Source organism: Exophiala spinifera (assembly GCF_000836115.1).
Source record: "Exophiala spinifera strain CBS 89968 unplaced genomic scaffold supercont1.9, whole genome shotgun sequence".
NCBI lineage: Eukaryota > Fungi > Ascomycota > Eurotiomycetes > Chaetothyriales > Herpotrichiellaceae > Exophiala > Exophiala spinifera.
Genome location: NW_015622521.1, coordinates 1,066,584 through 1,092,546, shown reverse-complemented (window position 1 = coordinate 1,092,546; position 25,963 = coordinate 1,066,584). Strand labels below are relative to the sequence as shown.

The 25,963-nt window shown below is 51.5% G+C and overlaps 9 protein-coding genes across 9 annotated transcripts; 5 read left to right on the top strand and 4 right to left on the bottom strand.

Moving 5' to 3' along the window:
• Positions 1-145: 145 nt before the first annotated feature.
• Positions 146-1,501, top strand: PV08_11420 (histidinol-phosphate transaminase; the record flags this gene model as incomplete). Its single annotated transcript, XM_016385728.1, has 2 exons — positions 146-228; positions 283-1,501. The coding sequence occupies 2 exons, from the start codon at positions 146-148 to the stop codon at positions 1,499-1,501; spliced, it is 1,302 nt and encodes a 433-aa protein (XP_016230672.1).
• Positions 1,502-2,060: 559 nt separating this feature from the next.
• Positions 2,061-4,844, bottom strand: PV08_11419 (uncharacterized protein; the record flags this gene model as incomplete). The annotated part of the gene is made up of 3 exons (XM_016385727.1): positions 2,061-3,807; positions 3,858-4,459; positions 4,509-4,844. 3 exons carry the CDS (start codon positions 4,842-4,844, stop codon positions 2,061-2,063), a joined length of 2,685 nt encoding a protein of 894 aa, XP_016230671.1.
• A 1,279-nt stretch (positions 4,845-6,123) lies between these two features.
• PV08_11418 (uncharacterized protein) lies at positions 6,124-11,189 on the top strand (the record flags this gene model as incomplete). Its single annotated transcript, XM_016385726.1, has 2 exons — positions 6,124-6,180; positions 6,240-11,189. 2 exons carry the CDS (start codon positions 6,124-6,126, stop codon positions 11,187-11,189), a joined length of 5,007 nt encoding a protein of 1,668 aa, XP_016230670.1.
• A 1,259-nt stretch (positions 11,190-12,448) lies between these two features.
• Positions 12,449-14,046, top strand: PV08_11417 (uncharacterized protein; the record flags this gene model as incomplete). Its single annotated transcript, XM_016385725.1, has 4 exons — positions 12,449-12,809; positions 12,862-12,977; positions 13,025-13,109; positions 13,166-14,046. 4 exons carry the CDS (start codon positions 12,449-12,451, stop codon positions 14,044-14,046), a joined length of 1,443 nt encoding a protein of 480 aa, XP_016230669.1.
• Positions 14,047-14,429: 383 nt separating this feature from the next.
• Positions 14,430-15,574, top strand: PV08_11416 (uncharacterized protein; the record flags this gene model as incomplete). Its single annotated transcript, XM_016385724.1, has 2 exons — positions 14,430-14,679; positions 14,730-15,574. 2 exons carry the CDS (start codon positions 14,430-14,432, stop codon positions 15,572-15,574), a joined length of 1,095 nt encoding a protein of 364 aa, XP_016230668.1.
• Positions 15,575-16,767: 1,193 nt separating this feature from the next.
• PV08_11415 (uncharacterized protein) lies at positions 16,768-17,923 on the top strand (the record flags this gene model as incomplete). The annotated part of the gene is made up of 2 exons (XM_016385723.1): positions 16,768-17,178; positions 17,249-17,923. 2 exons carry the CDS (start codon positions 16,768-16,770, stop codon positions 17,921-17,923), a joined length of 1,086 nt encoding a protein of 361 aa, XP_016230667.1.
• A 629-nt stretch (positions 17,924-18,552) lies between these two features.
• Positions 18,553-19,994, bottom strand: PV08_11414 (uncharacterized protein; the record flags this gene model as incomplete). Its single annotated transcript, XM_016385722.1, has 2 exons — positions 18,553-18,925; positions 19,216-19,994. 2 exons carry the CDS (start codon positions 19,992-19,994, stop codon positions 18,553-18,555), a joined length of 1,152 nt encoding a protein of 383 aa, XP_016230666.1.
• A 1,405-nt stretch (positions 19,995-21,399) lies between these two features.
• On the bottom strand, positions 21,400-23,408 carry PV08_11413 (uncharacterized protein; the record flags this gene model as incomplete). Its single annotated transcript, XM_016385721.1, has 2 exons — positions 21,400-23,176; positions 23,224-23,408. The coding sequence occupies 2 exons, from the start codon at positions 23,406-23,408 to the stop codon at positions 21,400-21,402; spliced, it is 1,962 nt and encodes a 653-aa protein (XP_016230665.1).
• A 1,126-nt stretch (positions 23,409-24,534) lies between these two features.
• Positions 24,535-25,963, bottom strand: PV08_11412 (uncharacterized protein; the record flags this gene model as incomplete). Its single annotated transcript, XM_016385720.1, has 2 exons — positions 24,535-25,676; positions 25,732-25,963. 2 exons carry the CDS (start codon positions 25,961-25,963, stop codon positions 24,535-24,537), a joined length of 1,374 nt encoding a protein of 457 aa, XP_016230664.1.

Genomic DNA, 25,963 nt, shown 5'->3' with positions numbered 1-25,963 from the left:
TGTGCCTGCGTATGGAGAAGCGAGAAAATGAGACCAACTCCAGCGACTCCGAAATGCGGAGAAACTTTTTGATATGAAATCGTGCGCATTCAACACTCGTCCTTCCTTTCAACGTTCGAGTCACTCCACCATAAGCGCTTTCAAGATGTCGCGGAAGTCTCCTTTCGATCTGTCTAAATGTGCACGACCCAATATCCTCAAGTTGCAGCCTTATCGTTGCGCACGCGAGTAAGAAGCGCACCTAATCTCCCCGCAGTCCACATGTTGACTCACATCTCGCAGTGACTACAAAGACGATGGCCACAACATCCTCCTCGATGCCAACGAGAACGCTTATGGGCCTGGTCTAGCTCTCGATAGCAATGGCACGTATCCGGCCGCCTCGGCGAACACGAATCTGAGCGTGGACTTCCTCGGTCTCAACCGATATCCCGACCCTCATCAGCACGAGCTGAAGCAACGCTTTTGCGCCTTGCGCAACACACACACCCACACGAGGAAAACCCTTACACCAGCCAACCTCTTCTGCGGCGTTGGGTCCGATGAAGCTATCGACGCCATCATTCGATGTTTCTGCACGCCCGGCACGGACAAGATCGTCACATGCCCGCCCACGTACGGGATGTACGCTGTGTCTGCAGATGTAAATGACATTGCCATTGTTCACGTCCCCTTGAACCCAGACGACGAATTCTCCTTACAGCTTGATGCTATCCTCGCCAAACTCTCCCAAGACTCTTCGATAAAGATGGTCTACATTTGCTCCCCAGGCAACCCGACCGCGTCCCTGATCCGCAAGGCCGATATCCAGCGTGTACTAGAGCACCCCACGTGGAACGGTATCGTGGTGGTTGACGAAGCGTACATCGACTTTGCTCCGGACGGCGCCAGCCTGGCCGAATGGGTCCTCGAATGGCCCAACCTCGTCGTCATGCAGACGCTCAGCAAGGCTTTCGGACTGGCAGGCATACGTCTCGGCGTCGCCTTCGCCTCGCCCGAAGTAGCAGGTCTGCTGAACAACTTGAAAGCTCCATACAACATTTCAAGTCCGACCAGCGCAATCGCAACGGCCGCGTTGAGCCCACAGAACCTCGAGATCATGCGCACCAACCGCTCCAAGATCATCGTGCAGCGTGACAGATTGCTCCAGGAGCTCCCGCGCATACCGGGCGTAGGACGCTTTCGCGGCGGCACCGATTCGAATTTCTTGCTTGTCGAGATCCTAAACGCGCCTGCAGACCAGGGTGGTAAACCTGATAACCCGACAGCACTCCACGTTTACGAGACGATGGCCGGCCAACGTGGCGTCGTGGTCAGATTTAGAGGCAAGGAGTACGGCTGTACGGGCTGTCTCCGAATTACCGTTGGCACCGAGAAAGAAGTCGATCGCTTCTTGCATGAGTTAAGGTCCGTTTTACAGCAAGCTCTTACGAGTAATGCGCAGGCCGACCGACCCGACGAAGCGAGGAGGGAAGTCGAGGCGAACGGAGTGTTATCGTGATGTCTTGGTTTTACTTCAGGTCAGAAGATGTACAGAATACAGAGCCGCTTTCAGGACGGCATAGAGAAAAGAACGACCCTTATGGAGTTGGTGGTGAAAACGAGGCGATTGTCACAGTTCCATAAAGTTTGCGTCGATTTGGACAGCGCTCGCTGGACTGCCTGAGTGACGAGATACCCTACGGAGTACGATCGGAGCGAACCTCGACGAACAGACGCTACTCCTCCCGCAATAGAGCAATTATATCGAAGGAGGCGCGGGCAGGAGCCTGAACATACACGTAGAGAGCAGAAGATCCTTGTTCCTCTGCACCGCGAGTACGAATTGCCGCAAGGCACTGGAGATTTCTCCGTATATGGTTATTAATCACCTTGCATGATGACTTTCGAAATGGAGATGTTCGAATGATTGGTATGATTGTAAATATTCTCTCAGTCGCTTGCTGCTTACATATAGAGATGAAAAATTGGGGTCGTTGATGAGCTATCTAGATGTCGTAAACTAAAAATATAGATTATAAAATCGAGTCAGATGCCAGGATGACCGGGTCAATTCCACATCAGCTTCGTTTGCCCCAGCCGCTGAAGAAGCCGCCCGTACTCGCAGATGCAGTGTGAGAGGCTTTGGGAGCGTCCTTCGCGCCAGGGCTGACGCTGGCAGAAGTCGCAGAGGTCGGCGACTCTGATACGCGCACTCCCGGTGAGGACGAAGAGCCACTCATGATCTTTCGCAGAGCATCAAGCTTGCCCTTGGTCTCTTCTAGCTCCTGCCTGGCTACCGCTTCCGCTGTTTTGGCATTTGCTAGTTCGATCAGAAGCGCATCGTTGGACGCTGGCTCGTGATTCTCTGTCGACAGAAACGCTTGGGTGTTGAGACTGCTCGATCTTTTCGAGAAGGGCCCAACGCTTGACGATCGAGACTGCGGCTCTGGTCGGCCCAATCTGAGCTCTCGAAGACCAGATTTCGGTGCCGGCAGCTTGAGATCGGGAAACTCATCCACTGGCGTATATAGATCCGCAGGTGAATCGGGGGTAGAGCTATTCCGTGAACGCAAATCCGAAACCGTTCGCTCGAGGCGCTGCTTTTCCCGATGTGAATCTTGTATCCGTGCCCTGGCTTCCTTTAGGCTTTCCTTTAGCGAATTATACTCGGCTTCGCGCTCGTCGAGTTGTCGCATCAGCTCCCGGCATTTGGCTGCTTCTGCTTCGTGCTTTTCTTTCCACTCAGAAACATCATCTCGCAGTTGATGCTTCGACTGCACTATGGACAGGCGCTTAGAGTCATTTGAGCCGAGGTGATGGTCCGCTTGGTCCAGAAGTCCAACAAGCGCACCATCCTCCTCCTCCGCATCGTCTCCAGCTAAATCTTTGATGTCGTCAGTCTGTTGCCGTAGTCGATCGAGCAGAGCTCGAGCCAACCGTCGATCCTCTTCCCGCTCCTCTCGCTCTCGCTGCAATTCCCGGGCAAGGTCAACATGCTGACGTTGAACTCTAGATAATTCTGTCAATAACTCCTCGATCTGGTGGTGCAAGTCCCGGTCATTCGAATTTGGAGGCGAAGCAGAGGTCTCAACCACAGTCAAGTTCGACATAACAGCTTTGGGTGCGACCTCGTCGGAAAGCTCTGTTGCTAGTGTACTGGCTTCAGAGGCCGAAGTATCCACTGAATTGACCGTCGAAGTGATACTCTGGCCCGAGGAGGATTTTCGGATAGATGATTTGTTGTTCCCGGGAATCAGTAGACTCAAGTTTGCAGACCGTGAAGGAGCGTGGGATGAACCTGCCCAAAATCGACCAAGAAAAGATGCCGCAGCACTCTTGAGTGATGGCGCCGCCGTCAGATTTTGTGAGTGTCTGAAGCTTGTTTCGAGAGACTGTAGTGTCTCTGGGCTCACAAGTCCAGTCAATGACACAAAGTCAGTTACAAGATCATCCGCTTGCTGTGCGTAAGTATCCCACAGACGTCTTGCGAGGAGGAACTGCATGACATCCTCGAACTCGGTATAAGACATTAATTTCTTCTGGTTGCGCTGCATCAAGGACAGTGCGACTCGCATCAGTGTCTCAGTTGCACCTTCACACAGAATTACATCATAAATGCGTAGTAGCATTGGGAGAGGACAAGTGACGGCGAAGAATGACAGGAACCATTGAGACACATAGAGTGGCTCGACTTTGAGTGCCTCGAGGTGGGCTGCCAGTTCTGGCAGATGACGAGTGAGAAGCTGCTGAAATTGGTAAATCCGAAGATGCAATCCTGACAGATCAGGCAGATAGCATGATCGAAGATCATAGTGCTCCATTAGCCTGGAGTTTGGTCAGAAGCCGAAAGCACGATATTTCATGGGTTAACTTACCTGACGAGAATGCAAAAGGCTTCCGCTTCGCCCATATGCATTAGGAGTGGACCAACAACGAACCCAAGGCCTTGACAATATCCAATCTCTTCGTCGTAGATGCTAAAGGCCTTCAAGACGTTCCCAAGCATGCGCTGGCCTTCACCATCTTTTTCTCGAAACATGTCGACATTGGGGAAGCTTCGCCCTACGTCTTTTCCAATCAGAGCATCATAAGGGCTAGGCTCCAAGGACAGTCTCTGGTACTCAGAAATAAGAAATGGGTCTCGTGCTCGTGCAATGCTGGGCCACACATGCTCTCTGAACATTGCTGGCACACCACTTCGAATCTTGTTGGATGTGAGTGTCGGCAGGCGTTGCACCGTCTGATTGTAATCCTGGACCAAAGCTGCCCAGAACTCCAACTCGGTGAATCCGGGGGTCGGGAGCATCGAATACCTCAACGATTGTCTGACAGGGCCATCCATCATTCTCTTCAACTGTTGTATAGAAGGCGGCCTTGTATTTTTACGAGGCCGAGAGGTGGTTGCAATTCCAGCCTTAGGATCAGTCGCGAGGGCAGCATTTTCTTTTTCGAGTCGTGCAAGCAAAAGGGCTGTAGACTGGAACAGTGTGAGAACTCCTCCTGCTATGGTTAATATAGCAGCTTACCTCATCGGTGGCCTCATCTTTTGCTTCTTGTTCCTCGGTCTTCTCAAGGCCTTCCCAGTCCACAGAACGTATCGAGACGGAGCTTTCGGATGTTCTGGAAGATGATCGACTGGAACGGGTGGAGGACGGGCTGCTTTGTCGAATAGAGGGCTGAGGTGACGCTTCTACTTCAGCATCTAAGTCGAGCTCCGGCGGCGACTGTATATCGGATAATCGAACGGTTATCATGGAGCTCCTGGGAAGAGGAATGTCTTCAGGTTTAAGTGCGGTGTTGACTTCGAATAGAATGTCTTGCTTTTCCGTGGGGCCAAGTTCCTCCACGATTGTTTGTTCCATCTTGAACAACGTAATGCTTTTAACCAAGAAGAACTGAAGAGGCGGGGAAGGAGTGACAGTTCGTCAGAGGCAAAAGGAGCGATGCCTTGACGGAGGTTGGAAAGTTGCAGCAGTGATCAAATGAAAGACTTCCCGCAGAGGTTCGCCAGCGACCGTGCAAGGAGAATGTCAGAGGTGGCTGCGGCTGGTACGGAAAGGACGTCGTCGAAGACGACCAAGGCGATAGAATACAGAGGAGAAGAAGGCGGTGTTCCCGGAAGCACAGTTCGCAGGATGGAAGTAGTGGAATGTACTGTATGTTCGAGAGTCGAGTGGGCCAGGGGGTTGACGCATGAAACTGCTCCTCATTTGGCACTAGCCGGCCAATGCTGATCGTCAGCGATGGCTGTAATTTCGGCTGACGACAAGCTGGCGAAACTATCTTTGAGTGCTTCTCAATACCGCTTGTTCCGTGGATTGGTCACTCAAGTTTGATCGAACATCAGAAAGTAGTCTCAGGCAAAGTGAACGTGAGGGCGGTATGGAATATATTCAACCAGCCTCGACGAAACGCGTCGGTGTGAAACTCAGACAACAATGCGGGGGGCTGGCTGCGCAAAGAAAGCAACGAGACAAATCTGAAGCAGCACATGCCACATAGGAGCCAGCCAGTAGTAGCGTTTGACATTTTATTGTGAGTTCGTTGTCGACGTGAGTTTGCTGGTGACAGAACGCATGGATCGGGACTGTGAGTTGTACACAATCATCCCACAACCACGGTCAGGGTTCAGGGGTAAACAAGCCGCGGCACCACTTGCGCTCCAGGCAGATAGAGAGCGGTCCACCCCGCATCTTGGATAGCATAGTGCTTGAGCGAGACTCGGTGGTGAATTTGCTGATACAGCCACGCTGTGGCTTGCAGGAGGCTAAAAGAAATAACGGCCCAGCTTTGCCAAATGATCCCTCACTTATGCTCGTCTCCTAAAGCCAAAGTCTGTAGGAGAGAATAATGTGAGATAGCCAAAAGCGGTTAGCTCCAAACTACCACAATAGGATTAGCTCTGCTCACGAGATCTTGGCGCGACAAGGCTGACCCTGGGCGTTGATGTGGCTCAGGCTGCGTCTTGTTGTTGTTTTGCCCGAATCTCTGTTTACAATTCAATTCTTCCTAACAACGCCACTCTTTGCAAATGTCTCTCTTACAACAGTCAATGTCTTGATGCGCGCAGCGATCTTAGACAGAAACCCACCGAACGGGTGCTTCTAAGCGACAAGAATCTTAAACTCGGACTCTATCAACATGGGTTCCTCTGTCTTTGACATTGACGGGGGAAGCTCAGATTTTGAGCCAGCGCCTGTAAGTTGTGGAAAGCTTGACTCTAATCTGAGCGGTTGTTCTGACAATTTTGTCCCCAGAAAGCGAAAGCCAAGCCTGCGAAAAAGGCAACGGTTCCTAAAGTGCCGAAAACAAGTGCACCCAAAGCGAAAACGGGTCCGAAACCCAAGGCTACCGTTCCAAAGAAGCGCACCAAGAAGGATGCTGAAAACGACGAGGATGAGGTCGATGACGCCAGAGATGCTTTCGACGACGAGTCGCTCCTGGCAGATACTCCTCCGCAATCCAAGAAAGTGAAGGCCAATCCCAATCCAGTCAAGGGTAGCCATAAGAAGCCTTTAGGCGACTTGGTCAATGAGGCCATTGGTGCCGACGGCGCCAATGATTCACCACACCCTCAGAAGAAGAAACGAGTGTCGGAGCAATATCAGAAATTGACACAGCTGGAGCATATTATCAAACGTCCCGACACATACATTGGATCAGTAGAGCGCACGGAGAAGCAGATGTGGGTCTACAACACCGAACAAGACAGCATGGAATTCCGAGAAGTATCCTACGTCCCTGGTATTTTCAAGATTTTTGATGAAATACTGGTCAACGCGGCAGACAACAAGCAAAATGACAAGAACATGAGCGAACTTCGAGTTACTATCGATCGAGAACATGGTGAAATCAGTGTTTACAACAACGGTCGTGGTATTCCCATTGAAATTCACTCCAAAGAGAAGATTTATATCCCGGAAATGATCTTTGGCCACCTTCTCACAGGTTCGAACTACGACGACAATGAACAAAAAGTTACTGGAGGCAGAAATGGATATGGTGCGAAACTTTGTAACATATTCAGTACAGAATTCACCATCGAAACTGCTGATGCCCGCCAGAAGAAGAAGTACAAGCAGACTTGGACCAATAACATGTCTCAAATGGGAAAGGCAAAGATCACAGATTGCAAAGGCGAGGACTATACCAAAGTCACCTTCAAGCCTGACTTCGCCAAATTTGGCATGGGAGGTATGGATGATGACCTCGAGGCGCTTTTCAAGCGTAGAGTCTATGATTTAGCAGGCACTTGCCGGGGTGTCACTGTGAAGCTGAACAGCTCACGCCTTCCAGTCCAGAACTTCAAGAAATACATCGAGATGTACACAAAGGCCATCAAAAAGGAACGAGGTGAAGAGGCTGCAAATGACAAATCCGAAATCATCACCGAGTCTACTGATCCTCGCTGGGAGATTGGTTTCACTGTTTCTGACGGCTCTTTCCAACAAGTCTCATTTGTCAACTCCGTTGCCACCACGTCTGGTGGCACTCACGTCAACTATATCGCGGATCAGATCGTCAACAAGCTGATCGATGTTGTCAAAAAGAAGAACAAAAACGGGGCGACGCTGAAACCAAATCAGATCCGCAACCACATTTTCGTCTTTGTCAATGCGCTGATTGTCAATCCAGCTTTCACTTCCCAGACCAAAGAACAACTCACCACCAAGTCTAGCCAATTTGGCAGCAAGTGTCAAGTCTCCGATGCGTTTATGAAGAAAGTCATGAATACCGACGTCGTTGCTAACATTCTCCACTTTGCTCAGCAGAAGGCAGATCAGATCCTCAAAAAATCTGATGGAAGTAAACGAAGTCGAATGAACAACCCCAAATTGACAGATGCGAACAAAGCGGGTACCAAAGAAGGCTATAAGTGCACTTTGATCTTGACAGAAGGTGACTCGGCCAAAGGTCTTGCCATGGCAGGTCGATCAGTCGTGGGCCCCGACTTATGGGGTGTATTCCCTCTCCGTGGCAAGCTCCTAAACGTCCGAGATGCTTCGATTGACCAAATTTCGAAGAACGCAGAGATCCAGAACATCAAGAACTTCCTTGGCCTTCAGCATAAGAAGGTTTATACCGACAGACAAGGCTTGCGGTACGGTCGGTTAATGATCATGACTGATCAGGATCATGATGGTAGCCACATTAAGGGCTTGTTGATCAACTTTTTACAAGTGCAGTTCCCTAGTCTGTTGAAAATTCCAGACTTCCTAGTTGAATTCATCACTCCCATCATCAAAGTCTGGAAAGGCGACCCACAGAACCCCTCTCAATCCCGGGCGTTCTATACCATACCTGAGTATGAGGCATGGAAGGAAGCACACAAACATGAACGTGGGTGGGAGAACAAGTACTACAAAGGATTGGGCACAAGTACCACCGAAGAGGCCCAGCAATACTTCAATGATTTAGATACCCACCACAAAGAGTTTGACACTATGAAGGATGACGAGGCCGCCCTAATTGAGCTCGCCTTCTCAAAAAAGAAGGCAGACGAGCGAAAGGAGTGGTTGCGACAATTCAAACCAGGAACTTACCTTGATCACAATATCAAGAAGATCACTTACTCTGATTTTGTCAACAAAGAGTTGATCCTCTTCAGTATGGCTGACAACATAAGATCCATCCCCTCTGTCGTCGATGGTCTGAAGCCTGGTCAACGAAAGGTCATGTACGCGTGTTTCAAACGAAATCTGAAGAAGGACATGAAGGTGGCCGAGCTTGCCGCTCTCGTTGGTGGTATGACTGCTTACCACCACGGCGAAACCTCCCTGCAGCAAACTATCGTCGGGTTGGCCCAGAATTTTGTGGGATCTAACAATGTCAATCTACTGGTTCCTTCCGGCCAGTTTGGCACGCGAAATCAGGGCGGCAACGATTGCGCCAGTGCTCGTTATATCTTCACTCGGCTGTCGCCTTTCGCCAGGAAACTATTCCACCAGGCAGACGAACCGCTTCTCACCTACAATACAGATGATGATCGCAAGATCGAGCCTGAGGTCTATGTACCCATAATTCCTATGATTCTCGTCAACGGAGCTGACGGAATCGGCACGGGTTGGAGTTCGTCCATTCCGAACTACAATCCTGAGGATATCGTCGACAATCTCAAACGACGAATGGCTGGCGAAGAGTGGAAACCGATGCAACCCTGGTTTCGTGGCTTCAAGGGCGAAGTCAAAGAGACTGCCCCAGATCGTTACCAGTTCAGCGGCATCATCCATCAAAGTGGATCCACTGAAGTCGAAATCACCGAACTACCCATTCGGACTTGGACACAAGATTTCAAAGACAAACTGGAAGAGATTATCAAGGCTGAGAAAGTCCCCTCGTTCATAAAGGACTACAAGGATTACAATACTCATGACCAGGTTCATTTCATTATCCAGATGGACGAGAAGCATATGGATAAGGCTAACGAAGAAGGCTTGGTTGAGAAATTCAAGCTGAACAAGTCTATCGCCACATCCAACCTTGTAGCCTTTGATCCTGAAGGACGCATCACCAAATATGCAAATGTCGAAGCCATCATGAACGAATTCTACAGTTACCGGCTTCAGCTGTACGCGAAACGAAAAGAGCGGTTGCTGCAGGACTTGCAAAAGGACTTGAGACGTTTGACAAACCAAGCTCGATTCATTCAGATGATCATTGATGGGAAGCTTAGCATCTCCAAGAAGAAAAAGGCTATTCTTATTGCCGAGCTGCAGAAGTTGAACTTCGAGCCTTTCCCAAAATCCAAGGATGCCACCAAAGAAGAAGAGATTCTTCGCGCTGCTCAAGACGATGAAAATGAAGACGATAACACTGAGGCGAGCGCATATGATTATCTGCTTGGCATGGCTCTGTGGTCATTAACCCAAGAACGGGTAGAGAGACTGCTGAAGCAGATTGGCGACAAAGAGACAGAAATTGATGCCTTGATGCAGAAATCAAAGGAAGATCTCTGGAGACAAGACCTGGATGATTTCATCGCAGAATGGCGCTTTCAATTGGAAGACGAGCATGAGCGGAAGCGAAAGGTCCGGAAAGGACGACGTGTCTCCAAGAAATTCGCAACAGCAGCTTCGAAACCAAAGGGCAAGAAGCGTAAAGGCATGGGTGATTCTTCAGACGATTCCGATTTTGAGGCGTCTGCGCCCAAGGCGAAAAAGCCTATCCCTGCGCCAAAACCAGTTCAGAAGCCTGTACCAAAGCAGCGGACTATCGAAGCATATGCTGCGCCGAAATCTAATGCTCTGGCGCATGCGATGGAGCAGAGGAAGCTGTATACGGACGGCAATAGCGATCCTTTAGAAGAACCAGAAGACCTCGCAGACCCTCTCAGAGGTGACTTGGCAGTCAAGACCGAGTCTCAGACCGAAGTAATTTCCACCAAGCCTACTAATCGACAAGCTCGAGCAGTCACAAAGAAGCCAACAAACTATGCTTTGCTAAGTGATTCCGAGAGTGATAATGGGGATGGCTTGCTTGCGGATCTTGGTGATATGGTCAAGGGATTGCCGAGCAAGGCGACAACTGACAGCGGCAACGAGTCCCGCACATTGTTTTCTGCCTCTGCGTCGAGACCCACCAGCAGCCATGGCTACAAACTTCCTATCAAAGCTGCTCCTAGAGAGGATCTCTCCGCCGACGAGACAGACTATAAGAGGTTGGCCCCACAGTCTTCGCCGAGACGATCCATCATCGTCACAAGCAAAGAAGAAGCCAATGATGTCGAGGAGAGTGACGACGATATCGTTCCGGCAAGAGCATCGAACAAGGTGGCGCCGAAGAAACAGCATGACGTTATGGACTTGGACAGCGACAGTGATGTCGTTATGCCCAAGAAAACTGCACCTGTCAGAAAGTCGGTTAAGGACACTCAACCCAAGGCCAGGAAACCTGCGGCAAAGAAATCCGCTCCTGCATCAAAGAAAGTCGAGCAGTCACCGGTAGCCAAGGCGTATGCCAAACGACTGGCGAAAAAAAAGGTGGTCGATTCTGATGATGAGATGGATATACTCGCAGATGATATTTTAAAATCACCATCTGCGTCAGACTCAGATGAGCCCGTGATCCGCAAACCTGCCGCACGCCCAGCAAGACGAGCGGTGGCTACGAAGAAGACCGCAAAATACACGTTTGACGAGGATGACGAGGATGGAGACGAAGGAACTCAGGAGGATGCCTCTTCTGCGGCGTTTTCAGAGAGTGAATGAAGGCATTATTTCCGATCTTGGTCATGCTCGAGGCACCACGAACCAAACGAGGTAGCTATAGTATAGGTCGTATCGGCATTCGGAACATTGGGGGCGGTGTGAGTCGATTTGCTACGATTGAGGCAATGTATCTATTTCTTAGTACCGAAACGTACCTTGGGCACCCTCCGTGCCTACCTAGGTAACTGTTATTGACGTATTAATGCCAGATGTCTTTTACTACAAGGTCGAAGGGACCATAACACCGTCACCATAGTGGAGTCTACGGCAACGACATTTCGACCGTGAAAGCCTAATCTGCCACACTCACCTTGGACCCGAAAAAGGTGCATGAGAGGGATTCTGGGCCTCTCCAACTCAGGTCCCAATCCTTCATGCATGGTCTCATGCAGAATAGTTCTTTGTCTGTTCGGCAAGGCTGGCCAATGACTCGCCTTGTTGTGAAACACAGGTATGCATCAATCCGCAACCACTGCTTGGAGAGGCTACCTAGTCGCCCATACAACTGACAACACAACCGTCATCCATCGACCACCGCAGGAGTCCATTGCTGCTCTTGGCTGCGGTCACCGTGGAGATGCGGTCGAGGCCGCTGGGTATCTGGGGGCGTTGCTGTGTTTTGAGATTGGTGAAAAGCGCGTCACGGGCATTATCGACTACTACACCCGTGACAAAATGATCTGGCACGACGCCCTGTCTTCTGTCTGGGACAAGGTCAGATTCATCTCTCTAGGTTAGCATTTGAAGAATGCCTCTGGCAGGTTCAACAAGTTTCCACAGATAGGCGGCAGCGGTTGCAAACCTGCCTGTAGTATCGTGGTGAGTCTCACAGCTGCGCCAAACCGACTGTCCAGAATACCTTCTTTCACCGCCCCTTCTCTGCGCGCCAAAGCCAGGTGGAAGGGCTTGTTGATTCGTCACTGAGCGAATATCGGGATGAGTGATGTCTTGCCTTACATATTGGCCAGACAGGATACCTACCTTAGCATCAGTCCCTGCTTCCATACGGTCAAAGAACTGACTGCTATCTTTGCCTGAAATCGTGGATTCCCCCATACAAGTGGAGCCATGATGAGCAAGAGAAGGAGATCTCTCATGTTTGTCTGATTCAAGCTTTGTCTCAGCCAAATGCACTGATTGCTGTTTGTCGACTGGATGAAGTGCTATGCGGCAATCCAAACAGGTGGAAAACCTGTCTTGTTCGGATCTCAGTACATAAATGCTACTGCTTCCTGTCAGCAACCTCCCTCCCTGCAATAATGGCTCATATCAAATCTCTTCTCAACCCCACCATGGACGACACCGAATACGACAGCAAAGACGAAGTCTCCACAGCTGACAGCCAGACCTCGTCAGGTTCGCCTAAGCGGAGAGGTGGTCACGACGTTGCGAGTCGAAAGAAGCCGAAGACTGCGAAGGATGCTGCCGTATTCAAGCCTGGTGCTGTTCGTGAACCGTGTCGGTATCCACCTCACGAGGACCAAGATGATTTCCTAGCTGCTCAGCATCAGATGCACGAGATCTATCCAATGGGCAGTATCGCTGACTACCCACGGCACATCCCGTACAATGGAGGTAAGAAGCTATTCTGGGAGAAGACTGGAAGAGAGAGCTTTGAAGGTATGGAACCCTCGGTCGACTAGCAAGCTATATATTTAAGGATTCTCGGTAGTTTTCCAGTATCAGTTCAAGATTCCCAACGACCCAACCACATACACAATGCTCTGGGACTACAACATTGGCCTTGTACGCACTACACCTCTCTTCAAGTGTGGACGGTATTCCAAGGTAAGAGACCACGCCGAGATATCTCTCGGTTGACTCACCGGTAACAGACAACTCCTGCGAAAACACTGTCTCGGAACGAGGGATTGAAGGACATTTGTCATAGCATCACTGGGGGAGCTCTTGTTGCTCAAGGTATGTCGACCCTGATCAGACAAGCTGGAGCCAGTGCTGAAAACCTTGACCTCAAGGCTACTGGATACCATATGAAGCGGCCAAGGCAGTTGCTGCTACATTCTGCTGGAGTATTCGCTACGCATTGACTCCGGTCTTCGGTACAGATTTTCCCAACATGTGCCTCCATCCGAACGATGAGAATTTCGGCTCTATGCTGATTGATCCGGAGATCACGAAGCGATGTGCACTGCTGGCTCAGCACTATCGAGCACTGGAGGGAAGAGAAACACCGCCGCCAGTTCCAGCCATGCATAGTCCACAATTGCCTGAAACGCCAAAGCTTGGACCGTTCTTCAAGAGAATCTTGCCGAAGCCCATCAGAACGACGACAGGTTATACCAGCGACTGTACTTCTGACATGGGTGCGGAGGATCACTATGCTCTGTCTTCTACATCACCACATGTCGACTTCAGTACTCCGTGGTCCGCAGTCAACTCTCCACGTTCCCCATCACCCAAAGTTGCCTTCACCGACCCATGGTCGCCTGCCAGTACGACTCGTTCGGACTCGCCCTCGGGCAGGTCTCGGAGAGGACGCACAGCTGCTGACATTCCTCGTTCCCACACCCCCCTTGACCTGATGCCACCGCCACGGAAACCGATGTACCCGACGATCAATACCATCACTTCACAAGCGTCTGTCGCAGATTCGGCTCAGCTTCCCACACCGATTACACCAGGCATATCCCCTAAGTCTAGGCGCCGACACATGGACATGGATGAGGACTACGATGCTGGTTCGGATGACTCAGAGGCTGCAGGAGCAGAGAAGAGCAGGAAGAGATCTTCGCATACCTTCACTGAGACCAATGCTGCATACGTGTTGTTGAAACTTGCTGGCAAAGATAATGTTGGAGCTGGGTTGAAGTCCCTCAAACGAAGAGCTTCAGCTTGAGTCGCCGCTACGGTGAAATACACGATGGGATCTCTGATGAGAGGCCTGAGTGGAACGAGAGTTCGAACACGTGGATTTGGAGGGTAGTAAAGCGAGGCTATGAATTTTCTTTGTTCTGGTGGTGCTCTAGAGCTCCTTGTTCAGGTTGCAGCAACTGCGTTTCTACTGTCTGCAGCTCATCACTGGTGAAGGCAACCGTGAGCAACGACTTGTTTTGTACCCTCATTCTCCCCCCTCCCAATGTTTGGCCTGTCCTTGTTCTTGCACGGTACTTGCGCATCTACCTTATTGTCTTTATTTCCAATCTGCCTTGTCAGCGTGTAGCTTTTGATCCCCTCTGACTCAACTCACCTCACCTCACGTTTCTCCTATCTCCTTGCATCATGCCACAGCCTGTGAACGTTGACAAGACACGTACTTGTCGTTACTGGGCGTTGGGCCCAGCATGCCCCAACATCGACGCGTTTGGGACCATTACGTGCTCATATGCTCACTGGGACACCGGTCGACTAGCCAGTCATCACCAGCAACGTGGTACCTGCATTCCTTGGAAATACTATGGTTACTGTGGTCGGGGAGTCGGTTGCTGGTACGAGCATCGGGATACTGGGGTCGACGGTTTGTTCCAAGGAAGTACGTTTCGTTGAGTTCGTTCGTCAATTCAACCGTGCTGACCTCAGTAGCGATCGATCTGAATGGGATTGAACTCGAAATCGCCGATGCAGCTTCCAAAGCAGGATTTGACACTTTCAACCACGAAGCTTTATTCGACCTGATCTGGGCCGTCAAGCGTGTAGCATTGAAAACAAGTGCTGCTCAATTGGCGCCTCCTTTCCTTCCTCGAACTTCCATATATCCCGACAGGTATCGCCCACGACGGTTCGGAAAAAAATCGAGAAAGAAGAGCAAGACAAAAGCCTTCAGACAACCCCCAAACCTCAATGTCGAGCTCAAGTTCCATCCTGTAAAGCCTCTGATGCGAAAACGTCCACACACGGATGTCAAAGAGGAAGACCTCATAGACTTCACGGCCGCTTCCGATACTGTGAGACGTCCGCTACAGCCAACCTCACACCGTGTTTCGGTCAAGAGACAAAAGATCCTCAAACATGAAAGTATGCCCAAGGGTGGATTACAACCAACATCAACCATGAAACCACCCAGTTCAGCCTACTCAATATCTACGGGGGCTAGCAGAGAACCACAAGCAACACTTGCTTCTTCCCAAACAGCTATCCCTAATCCAGGTTTTGAGGTCGCCCCTCCTCTCGCACCAGAGACAGAAATCACAAATCAGCTGAACCAAGTCAAAGCAAAGCTTGATGATGCCAGGATGAACATGAACCACTGTCAGTCAGCTATGAAGGAATTGTTCGATGTCCATTGCCACCGATTCGACAATAACCAGATCATGGCAAGCTTACAAAAGCTAAGCGACTGTATGAACAAGATATATGATGGGAGCAAGGCAGGTGCTGGCGAGATCGAGGCAGTTGTCGACCTCGTCAATGGTAGAGAGCTGATCTGACCCTGAGGTAGGCGGGTGTTAGCTATCTGATGTCACGCGGTGAAGCGATCCTATTATTCCCTTAGCGTATGGGCGGTTGATCAAAGATATGGCGTTTAGTGAGCGGAATTTGGAGGAGACAGACAATGTTCCCAAGTGATTCTGTCTACTGACATGTCACCTGCGCTGTCGACAGATCCTGGCGAGGACTAGGATGGGAGGATTCTCTGAGATTCGAGAGGATGTTGTCGTTATCATGTGGAGCTGGCGAAACGGAATGATAAGGCGAAGTCTTTATCAACTGGGGGTTGCGATCACTTCATCATGTCGATCACAGACCGATGTATGTTATGAGATATGCGCTTACACGACGATGCTGTCTTCGGTCGTCCATACAACTTATGCCTCAGTTTTCACACTGTACTCGGTGAGAGCGAGAATTCGCTCCTGAGCTGGGTTAGTGAGGCGAAGCTTTCCGAATATGTTCGCGGTTGAAACACCTGTCATTTCCTTCCCGTCAATCGCAATTTCTCTTCAGCTACACATCGTGCACCCAGTCAAGCTGAAGAGCATCGAAAATGCTCTATGTGGCTCATATAATTGAAAAGCTGCGTATCTCACAAGAGCCACGGTTCCATTACGACGCACATTGCAGTCATAACACTCCCACTCGGGTGACTGGTAGCATGTCTGGCTTTGCAGAGGAGGGCATATTGTATCGCCTATCCTCGTGTCGCTTCATGCGTGGCGGGAGTCCTTCTCATTATGAACGACTCTGAAGCTTCACAGAACAGGTAAAGTATTCACCAACCGGCCCGATGGCCTCCTCAAACGCAACCAGCTGTGATTGCAACTGAGAATGGCGAGCCGCCAGCAAACTAGGATGCCTATGCATTCTACCGCATCCTCAGGCAGTGAACTGGGCTTGTTTACAAAACTACCTGATTCACTGATCATGGCGCGTGTCACTTTTCATCTTCACTGCAGCCGAAACTGTCGTCCTGACCCTCATGTGCCGTGAATTGCGCGCTGAAGGACACTGCGGCGTCTTTCACATTTCAAATATCATTTGGCACGATCATGAACTTGGTACGCAACCCTTCAATCTCAGTACAGGCATCAGCAGACCCGGTTTAATGCTCGATCACTCCACGACGCGAAATTGACTGAGTGGTCTTCGGTTACATCCATCAACAAGACTCTGCTGTTGAAACATGGCTTCACAAAAAGACGCTCAAGCCAGCCAGTCGACTCTGCCAATTTCTCCGTCTGTGATCGTGGGGATTGTAATCTTGTGTGCTTTCTGTGCCATGGTCCTCATCGCAAGCGTCTTTGGATATTGTCGAAACAATCGTTCGTCAACAACGACCGATCTCGAGTTTGAAGAGAGCCTGAATGGGATCAATCGAAATCGTCCTCTGACCGCAAGCCAAGCCGCACGCATGAAAGAAGTGAGATGGATCAACAACATGTACGCGTGGGAGCGAGCCAGACACGCCAGAAAGGAAGTCGGCGGCGAAACGAGATCTGCAGCAGTCCTCGTCGGACGGGTTGGCGAGGAGCGTCATTGGGATGAATGGAGCAGCATCGGCACCGGAGATAAAGACTCGAGCTCTGGAGGAAAGGTAAGCCGGCGTTCCCTTCGAATGGATGAGGAGCAATTGCTGACGGATTCCTCCAACAAAAAAAATAAAGACCTTCAAGAACTCAGTTGATGACTACACCCGTGCGCCGCTGCTCTACGGCGGTGACGACCCGTACGCACGATCGAGTCACCACCGGTCCAGCCATCATCTCATGCCATCGTCGGCGCGATGCTCCTACATGTCCGGGTCCCAGTATTCCGGTTTGCCACAGTATCCTTCCATGTTGCTTCCGCAGCCCATCCAGCGTGACATGATCCAAAGTCCTTTCAGGCGCAGGTATCCACCGAGAGAGATCGCCGAGCCGATCGAACAACCAGCCATGCAGAACCAGGCGACCAACCCGAAAGTCACCATCAACAACGGCGTCGAGGATCTTGCACGTTGCAGCGGTACCACGTATGATACAAACACCGAAGGCTTCGCGATGCACAACAAGGCTACAGAAAGACCGGGCCCCATGTTGGGTTCCACTCCCGAAGACGACCAGGTCCGCATCAACGACTCGTTTTCAGCATTGCCACTGAGTCCTCACACCCCGAACCCGCCGGTCGTTCGAGATGAGAATGACCAAGCGGTGGTGGTCCAGCAAGAACTTCGCCCTGCTCAATCTACTCGGGCTGGACCGGGCCAGAGCGAGAGTAGACCTTTTCAAGAAGGCGTCAGGGCCATGATCGAAGAATGGGAGGAAACCAACGGACGATTCGGTAGACACAGCGGAGCTTGATCTCGACATTGCACGGTGATGAGGGTGCTTCTGTGATTCCATGGTGTTTTTTTTTCTTTTCGCGGCTATGATGGGCTTCGAAGAGCGACGGTCCTGCAGGATGAGGACTTTATGGCCGAGCACCAGCTTTGCGCATTGGCATGGAACTCTAAAGAGAGAGCAAGAGAAGGTCAGGGGCTAGAAGGTTGATGCTTGCGTGTGTGCTTTTTTGGACAGAGCTATCAATTGGGCTCTTCTAAGCTCATCAATTGAACCGCCACAACCGTGGCATGTTCAAGTTCTTGAGAATCTTGATTCTTCATTGTTGACTCAAAATGCATGACCACGACTGACCTTGTCAGGCATGACTGATCCCCTTCCTTTCCATAGTGCGTTGCTGGCCACGAGACTTCCGCCACCCTTGTCCTATGCAGTTTCTCGTGTCGTGTATTGATCTGACAGGTTCAAGAGGGTACGTGGAACACTGAATGTGTGCGGCCTGGACCCAGGTTTATCCCTTCCTGAGTTTTATCACAAGACACTTTTCGGGGGGGGGGTCTCTAATGGTGTTTATTCCCAGGTCCTCAAACTTATATGACACATGATAAAAATATGGCCTCATAGTCGAGGGGTTTTCTTTTTGTTGTTGTTTATGCCGTAGTAGGTAACTGGCCACCCCTAATACCTCGTTCAACGACGGCCGCTACCGCCCCGATCCCGACGACGATCCATGTCCACTTGTTCTTGACTTGGTCCGGTTTGGGCCAGAAGCTGTTCTGGCGCGTCTTGTAGTGCTCAAAGTCGCTCAACTTGACCGCGGCCTCGGTGCTGCCCCGTTGCGCCGCGACGTTGTACTGGTCCTTCTGGTACGCCTCGGTCTGGCGGTCGCCCCCGACGTGGCGCAGGAAGACGTAGTTGGCCACCGGGCCCAAGAAGGTCAGGAGGGGGTGAATGTAGTTCGTTGCCGACGACGAGAGGAGGAGGGACGGGAATGAGAGATGGATGAGTGCGTCGCCGAGGTAGCTGTACAAGTACGAAACGCAAGTGGGTGGATATGTCAGTTTGGTATTCATATCGAAACTAGAGGGGGGAAAAAGGACAACGACAAGAAAAACACATATCGGATCACATCAGACCGCACCACAACACACCAGGGCAAAGGTCCATTCAGAACAGGTCAAGTCAAGTCAGGTCAAGTCAGGACAGGTGAAACCAGAACAGACCAAAACAGACCATCAGAGGTAATTTCCAGGCAAGCCAAGGTATCCAGGGTACCCAAGGTAAGGATAGGCAAAAGGTGGAAAGAAACTTACTTTGGATGTCGAACGATACTCCATACGCCACTCCTTACAAGGCCGGCGGAACCTGAACCTTCATCATTATCATTATCACCGTCGTCCTTGTGCTTGTCAAGTTGACGATCGGCAAGTACTTCCAGAGCGAAGCCGGAGCAAAACAGGCCAACAGCCAACGCGCGAAACCATTCGGCCTGCTCCGGATCAGGGCCGATGTCGTGGTGGTGATGGTAGTGCGCCAATCCCACACCTCGAGCTCGACCGTCGGGCACCACAGCATCCGCATCGAATCGAAAAGGTAGAGTGAACGGCAGCGTGATGAAGGATTGGAAAATGGCTTCGGGGAGGAACATCGAAAAGAGAGCCTTGGTCCAGAACCCGTCGTCGGCGGACTCCCTTTTGACGGCGACATATCTGGGGTCGTCGTGGAGGTGTCTCTGTCGTTGTCGTCGCCTGATGCTCCGCGTGACGATGCGGTAGAAGAGACGTCCTCCCCACGCCGTGACTCCGGTCAAGAGAAGCTTGTGAGGCCAGGGCAGGCCGACGAAGGCGTCGACGACGGAAGAGTCGGGCGTCTCGATGGACTTGCGAGCCAGGAACGCGGCCCAGGTGTTGAGCACCATGCCCGACGGCCACAGCCAGTCCTTGAGCTCGACACGGTCGGTGGCTCGGGCAGCCGCGTACGTCAAAAGGGAGAGCGCCCCATGGAACGTGAGGTTCGGTGGGAGAGCCGTCTGCAAGAGGCCCAGAGTCGAGCCGGTCGACGGGTATCCTCGACGTTCGCGAGGCACAGCCATCTCCGGGCGCTAGGTAGTAGGTAGGTAGGTACTCAGGTAGCCTTTGTATTGTGGTGATAAAGTTAATAACAATCTCACAGCCTCTATCCTTCTCTTCTTGTTGTTTGCTTTTTTCCCCGCCTCAGCGTGCGCGAAACATTTGGCAAAGCAGCGGACCGTGAAGGTGACGTTGGGTAAAACACCTCTTATTAGTAGTGGTAACAACTTTTTTGCTTGCGGTGTCTTTATACCTTACCTGTCTGCCTACCTGACTACCTCACTATCTGGAGGAGTAATCGAGGACACACGACAATATAACGGCATAATGCTGTCATGATGGCGAATGGAATCTCTGGCTGCGGTTGTTGACTCCGTTAGGGCGACGTCATATTGGATCATTGAATTGGCATGAGTAGTTCGAGCGAAGGTGCGGGTACCTGAGGCAGAGGTAGGCAGACAGGAGATGATGGACGGTCAGATGTTGGGGAAACATGTTGTATTTCGCTTCGGCAGGGTACAGTATGGATTGACTGAGCCCGAAGAATACCTAGGTACCTTAGTTGCAGTGCTTGTTGTGAAGCCAAGATGCTCGCTGGGGGACAGTTTGACGGAAAGATAAACACCGAGCAGAAGAACAGATGAAGGTTGCATGCAGAAAACGCACACTATGAACGCGAAAAGAGTACCTCCAAGCATTCACAGACTACCTCACGGAGGGAGCATCCTCAGATCACACGGCGGTCCTAGCAACCTCAAGGTAGTTGAGTCATTGCAAGCAAAGTTTGGGAGTATTCCGGATGATATATCCCAATCTCCATTCCATTCTTGCTATGTAGTTAGGTATTTATGTATCTGCCACTCCACTGGTGGCAGAATCACCTGCTACGAGTAGCAACAACACTAGGTACCATCACTCAGAGCAAGACACCAAGGGTATATTCGTCGATCTCATCACTTCAGCCCTCTTCCTATTCACATCCCATATTCGTATCATTCCAATCGTCAATATCCAATACCTAGCCTTCCGAGGGAGGAAAACCCGAACCCAAAATCGTAAAGCACCTTTTGCCGTTCTGTCAAGATTCATCACCGAGACCACACCCCATCCATCCCATGGCCTATCCCATGCCTGCCAGCACCTCATAGTTGTGTCCACGAATCTCAAACCAGTTAGTTGCCGAAGCAGTGGAGAGGGATATATCCAAAGAAAAATGGTGATCAGAAACCTCAATCGCTCAACCATCCCCAGGAACGCCGTCGCTAGATGGTATAGAGCCGTTTCAAAGATTCAAGAGAAAAAAGCCCCACCCCATAAATAACATCTGATCCCATCACATCTAGCTAGCGGTCTAGCTAGTCTCTCGTCTTGTAAGCTATATGTTTTAATCTTTTCTGCGCCGAACAACCAAGTTGACAGCTGCGATGGTCACCGTAGGAGCCCACCGACATCCACGAACGTCAAGTCATCGGGGCCGTTGGGTACCGGTCGAATGGGTTCTTCATCCTCTTCTATCTGTGACGGTAGACGGCTGGCCCTTGATATCTTCCTGTCCATGGCGAAACGCATCGGTGAGCGAGCTGGACTTCTACCTTTACTGCGTGCAGGTGAGGGCATCCTAGCAGGCGCTTCGTCCTCCTCGCGAATGTGGGAATGACGAGACAAGAGCCCACCGATATCCGACAAGAACGCCTTGGAACCAGATCGCGAACTGGTACTAGGGAGAGAGAAGCGGCGGGCTTCGTGGATTGACGTCTGTCGGGATAGGGAGCTCGGCGACTCTGGGTTCGCCACTAGGCCACCGACGTCGAAAAAACCCATCTTACTCGGCGTATCCGGTTGTTCGGCATATGGACTGACGGGTTCTTGTAGTTGAGCTCGGAGATCACGCAGTTTGATGTCAGTAGAGGTACTGCTCATACTGTTCGTCGAGCTCCGCCGTCTGCCGCGAGACGCCTGGGTAAAGTTCCAATCTGAATTAAACGTCGGGCTATGCCGATGATGCAATCCCGATTCCAGGTCTTGGGAGTCGTTGGTCGTGGTAGGCGCCGCTGGTTCGGCGAGACGAGGTTCCCTGTTACTTCCGTGTCTGAGAGGAGCGGGTAAGGACACACCAACACCGCGTGCTAGATCTTCGTCCGACCCCCAATGATGGTGAGTCATGGAGCGTGTGCGGGTACGCGTGACGCTGCGAGTGACGCTTCGGCCGAGGGAGCTCGTCTCGTCGAACGATGGAATGCGAAACTTTGCCTTTTTGACGCCCTTGTCGCGGATGAAGCTGCCAATGGCGATGGCATTGGAGACACCGGCTGCGGCGAGGATTTCGAGCGACGCAAGGAGTGATCGATACTGCTGAGAGGAACGGCGGGAGATGGTCGAGGGGATTCTGTACGCCGTAATGGCAATGAGGATGGTGGATAAGAGGAAGAGGAGGATCAAGGATATTTTCTTGGTCAAGCGCATCGAGGATTGCCAGACCAAAGGGATAGGAAAGGCAATCAGCACGACATCGGTGACCATGTCGCAGACTCCCATGACGATTAGTTGGACCAGACCCTCGCGACACTTCGGGCCCGGATCTGGGACGACCTGCCAGTAGTGGTTGAAGGGGTGGCATTCACTGAGTGTGCTGATAACAACGCCAATGTAAGTGACGACTAGGAAGGCGTAAATGATCTGGAGCCCAATCTCGTACGTTTTGGCCCAAGATTTTCCAATTAGGCGTTTGATGAATTCCAGAACCGTCCATTTGGCAATCCAGATAAAGGCTGCGTAGGATATGCGCGCCACAAGGACCAACCTACTACCAACCTCGCGGTGGTGTATTTGCATGTCGGTGAGCCCTTGAGTTTTTGTGTTGTTCGTTCCCCAGATCAAGATAACGTGGACAAAGCCCATGCGGATCATGAGCGGTATCATGCTGCCCAACATAATCCAGTCTTCTCGAAACAGTCTTTCTGTACGTATCCATCGCCCGAATAGCCTGATCAGAATGATCGTGACGGAAAATAATGTACACCACCATGCCACTATGAGCGTCGGGTTCATGTCGAGCCTCGACTGTACGTCGGGCGGCTCCTGATGATACATTTTTGCTTGTGTTATATCGTATGCGGCCGTCTCGTTCTCGGGTGCGCTCGGCTGGGAAGAAACCGCGATGTTGGCCTCATAGCCTCGAGAGAATTCGGGGGAGATGCTCGAGTTCCTGATAATATGAAAAAGCCATCGAAATGCAAAGCGAGTCGTGCGCACTTCAACACAGTGACCGCCAGAGTAAATATCCTGAGCTTTCTCTTGGGCGCGTTGGAACGGATATATTGAATGTGCGTCTTGAGCCGATTAAACCAAAGCCGTCGCGAAGTAGTGAAAAGAATATACGTAGGGACGGCGACGACGAGGTACATACGGTAGGAAGGTGCGGCAGGCTGGGGAGCCATGACGAGCGAAGCAGGGCTCGATGTGAGGCGATAGGCCTCCTCGAGCGCTGGATGGTCGATTCGTGGACTTGCGAAGCTAGCGGCCGATTGTGGGCACAGGAGTGCGCCGGGTGGACGGTGTGGCGGTTCGTGCTGATAGAGGGAGCCATTTCAAGTGGCCAGAGGGGCAGTCGATGAAAGCGAACGAAGACGATTTAGGCGAAGCAGAGTCGACGCCATCCACGCCATCCAGTGAGCCCGCAGCCCGCCGAAGAGGAGTCGACGGCGGGATGGCAGCCCAGGTGAGCCTAGTGAGCAACTGCAAGCAACCAGCCCTCAACTTTGCGCTTATCAACTGTCCAGGGTCGCCCGGCCTCCTGGCACCGTGGCACAGACGGGGAAGGGCCCTGTGCAATACTGGACGAGCGCCAGGGAGCACAAGAGCACGGCCACACACGAAGCCGGGATCTTCCACTCCCTTCCTATTGCATCCGTACCAGCACGAGCTCCGGAAATGCCAACTGGCATTGCTTGGTGGAATTCTGGTCGACTGCAAGACACCTCATGAGAGAGACGAAACAATGAATTGTCGCAATTGTTGACGGCGTGCACATCACCCTACACAATCTTACACACCACCTCATCCTCAAAAATGGTACTAGCCGTGCCGCCGCCGGCCGGTGCTTCACAAAAGGCCGAGATAAGGGAATTAAAAAGGAATGACTCGAACTTTATGGACCAAGGCCTAATCAGACTAGATGGAGAAGAAGCGATGAATGCTCCCCTGAGACTCGCTTGCTGTCTCGTGGTCTGAGACATCTGGCTCAATGTTCGGCAGATTCCGCCCGAGGCACATGCTCAGGGTCTCTTCCTGGTAAGAGATCAGTGAGTCGAATCAGCGAACCTTTGCGAGATTCTACTCTACCTCGACTTATTATGCAGCTAGGATACTCCAAGTCGCATGGTAAAACAATCTTCTTGTCCTGTACTCCTATTCAAATCTGCCCCAGTTCGTCGAATGGCCAGAAAGACATCCTTTTCAAGTAGCACGCGCGTAGACCGTTTCAACACATGCACTCACTACCAGGTCGCGAAAGGTACATCTGCAAGCGGGCCCCAGTCGCACTTAAACGAGACCCCCTTTGCTTCATCGGAGCCCCTCGTTCACCCACTGGTTCTTGAACACTTCCTCCTCTTCCCCGTACTCATTCCCGTCAGCCTCCACGATTGCTGTGTCGTCCAGCTCGACTGCCCCTGCTGGCAAAGAGAAACCAGACGTGATCGGGAAACAGATATCGAATGTCTTCTCTGAACCCTCTCTCACACCTATAGCTTCCAGGCAGATCGGACCGACCAGTTCCACCCCACCCACTAACGCGCTTTGGTGGTGAGAAAGATGTTCGAGCAGATGGACTTCGCCGTGGAAGTTTGAAGATGAATCACCTCCCAAGATGCAGATCAAACACTTGTAGCTTCGCGCTTTCTTCTCCTTCGATGGCAGGTGAGACTTGAACAACAGTAAAGGCCGGAAACGGAGCGTCGATGCTTCATACACGTTGTCGTCAAACCGCGGACGGCCACGCTCGTCTTTGTCGGCGGGCGTGGCAAAGGAGCACTTGCGACAGTGGCAGGACCATTCCATGTTCCTCATTGAAACCTGGACCGACTTCTCGTAGAGGCCTTGCTGGGCATAGTGAGCTCCTTCGCAGAAGCCCGCAGCAGTGATGGCGTCGTACGGTGTCCACGTGGAGGCAGGACTGATAGGGGGAGTGAGTATTGCCGATGTGCGCGATGTTCTCAATGTGAATGAGCCAGGTGATGCGGATAGCACAGGAGACGTGACAGTGGCCGTTGATCCTCTCGATCCCCGGACCGTCGAAGGGTCCTCCCTACGCGACTCCGTTGAAGAGGTGCGTCGGTGTTTCTTGAAGACATTCCAAGACGATTTGCGACTTGCTGGAGGACGTGGTGCCGTAGCTACTTCTGGTCCAACTGTGTTACTGGGTGCCTTTAATTCGTTAGTTTCTTCCACGCCACAGGTCTTGTTGTCCTCTTTTCGCAGTTGCCCGAGTACTTGTTGAACTGGCTCGTTGACCAGGCTAGAGCGCCTCTGCTGCCGCAGGTAGAGCTCGTTCAGGATGGTGACAGCTCTGAGCCTAGCTTCAATCGCGGAATCGATGCACGATTCAAAGTCGACGAACTCGTCGTCCTTGCCTGCCGTGACCAGATGGTGCAAGAAAGTCGCCTGCACCTCGATGATGAGTGCTTGTAGGGCGCGATACGCGATGTCTTAGTGCTGTTAGCCAGATGGACTGCTCGCAAGAAAATGAGGTAGGTAATTCACCATCGCCCTGCTCAAAGTCGGAGCCGAATCGTCGAATGCCCTTGGCTGTAATTCTTTCAATCTCCTCTTGCCCTTCCTTGAGTGATTCTTCCAAGGCAAAGCTCGGAGGCAGAGCCCCCTTTGTCTTGCGACGCGCCTTGATGTTTCCAACTATTCCACCGGCATCCTTGTATGCTGTAACGAGTGCTGCTACCGCTCCGATGACTGCGATGCCAATCTCAACACCAGACAT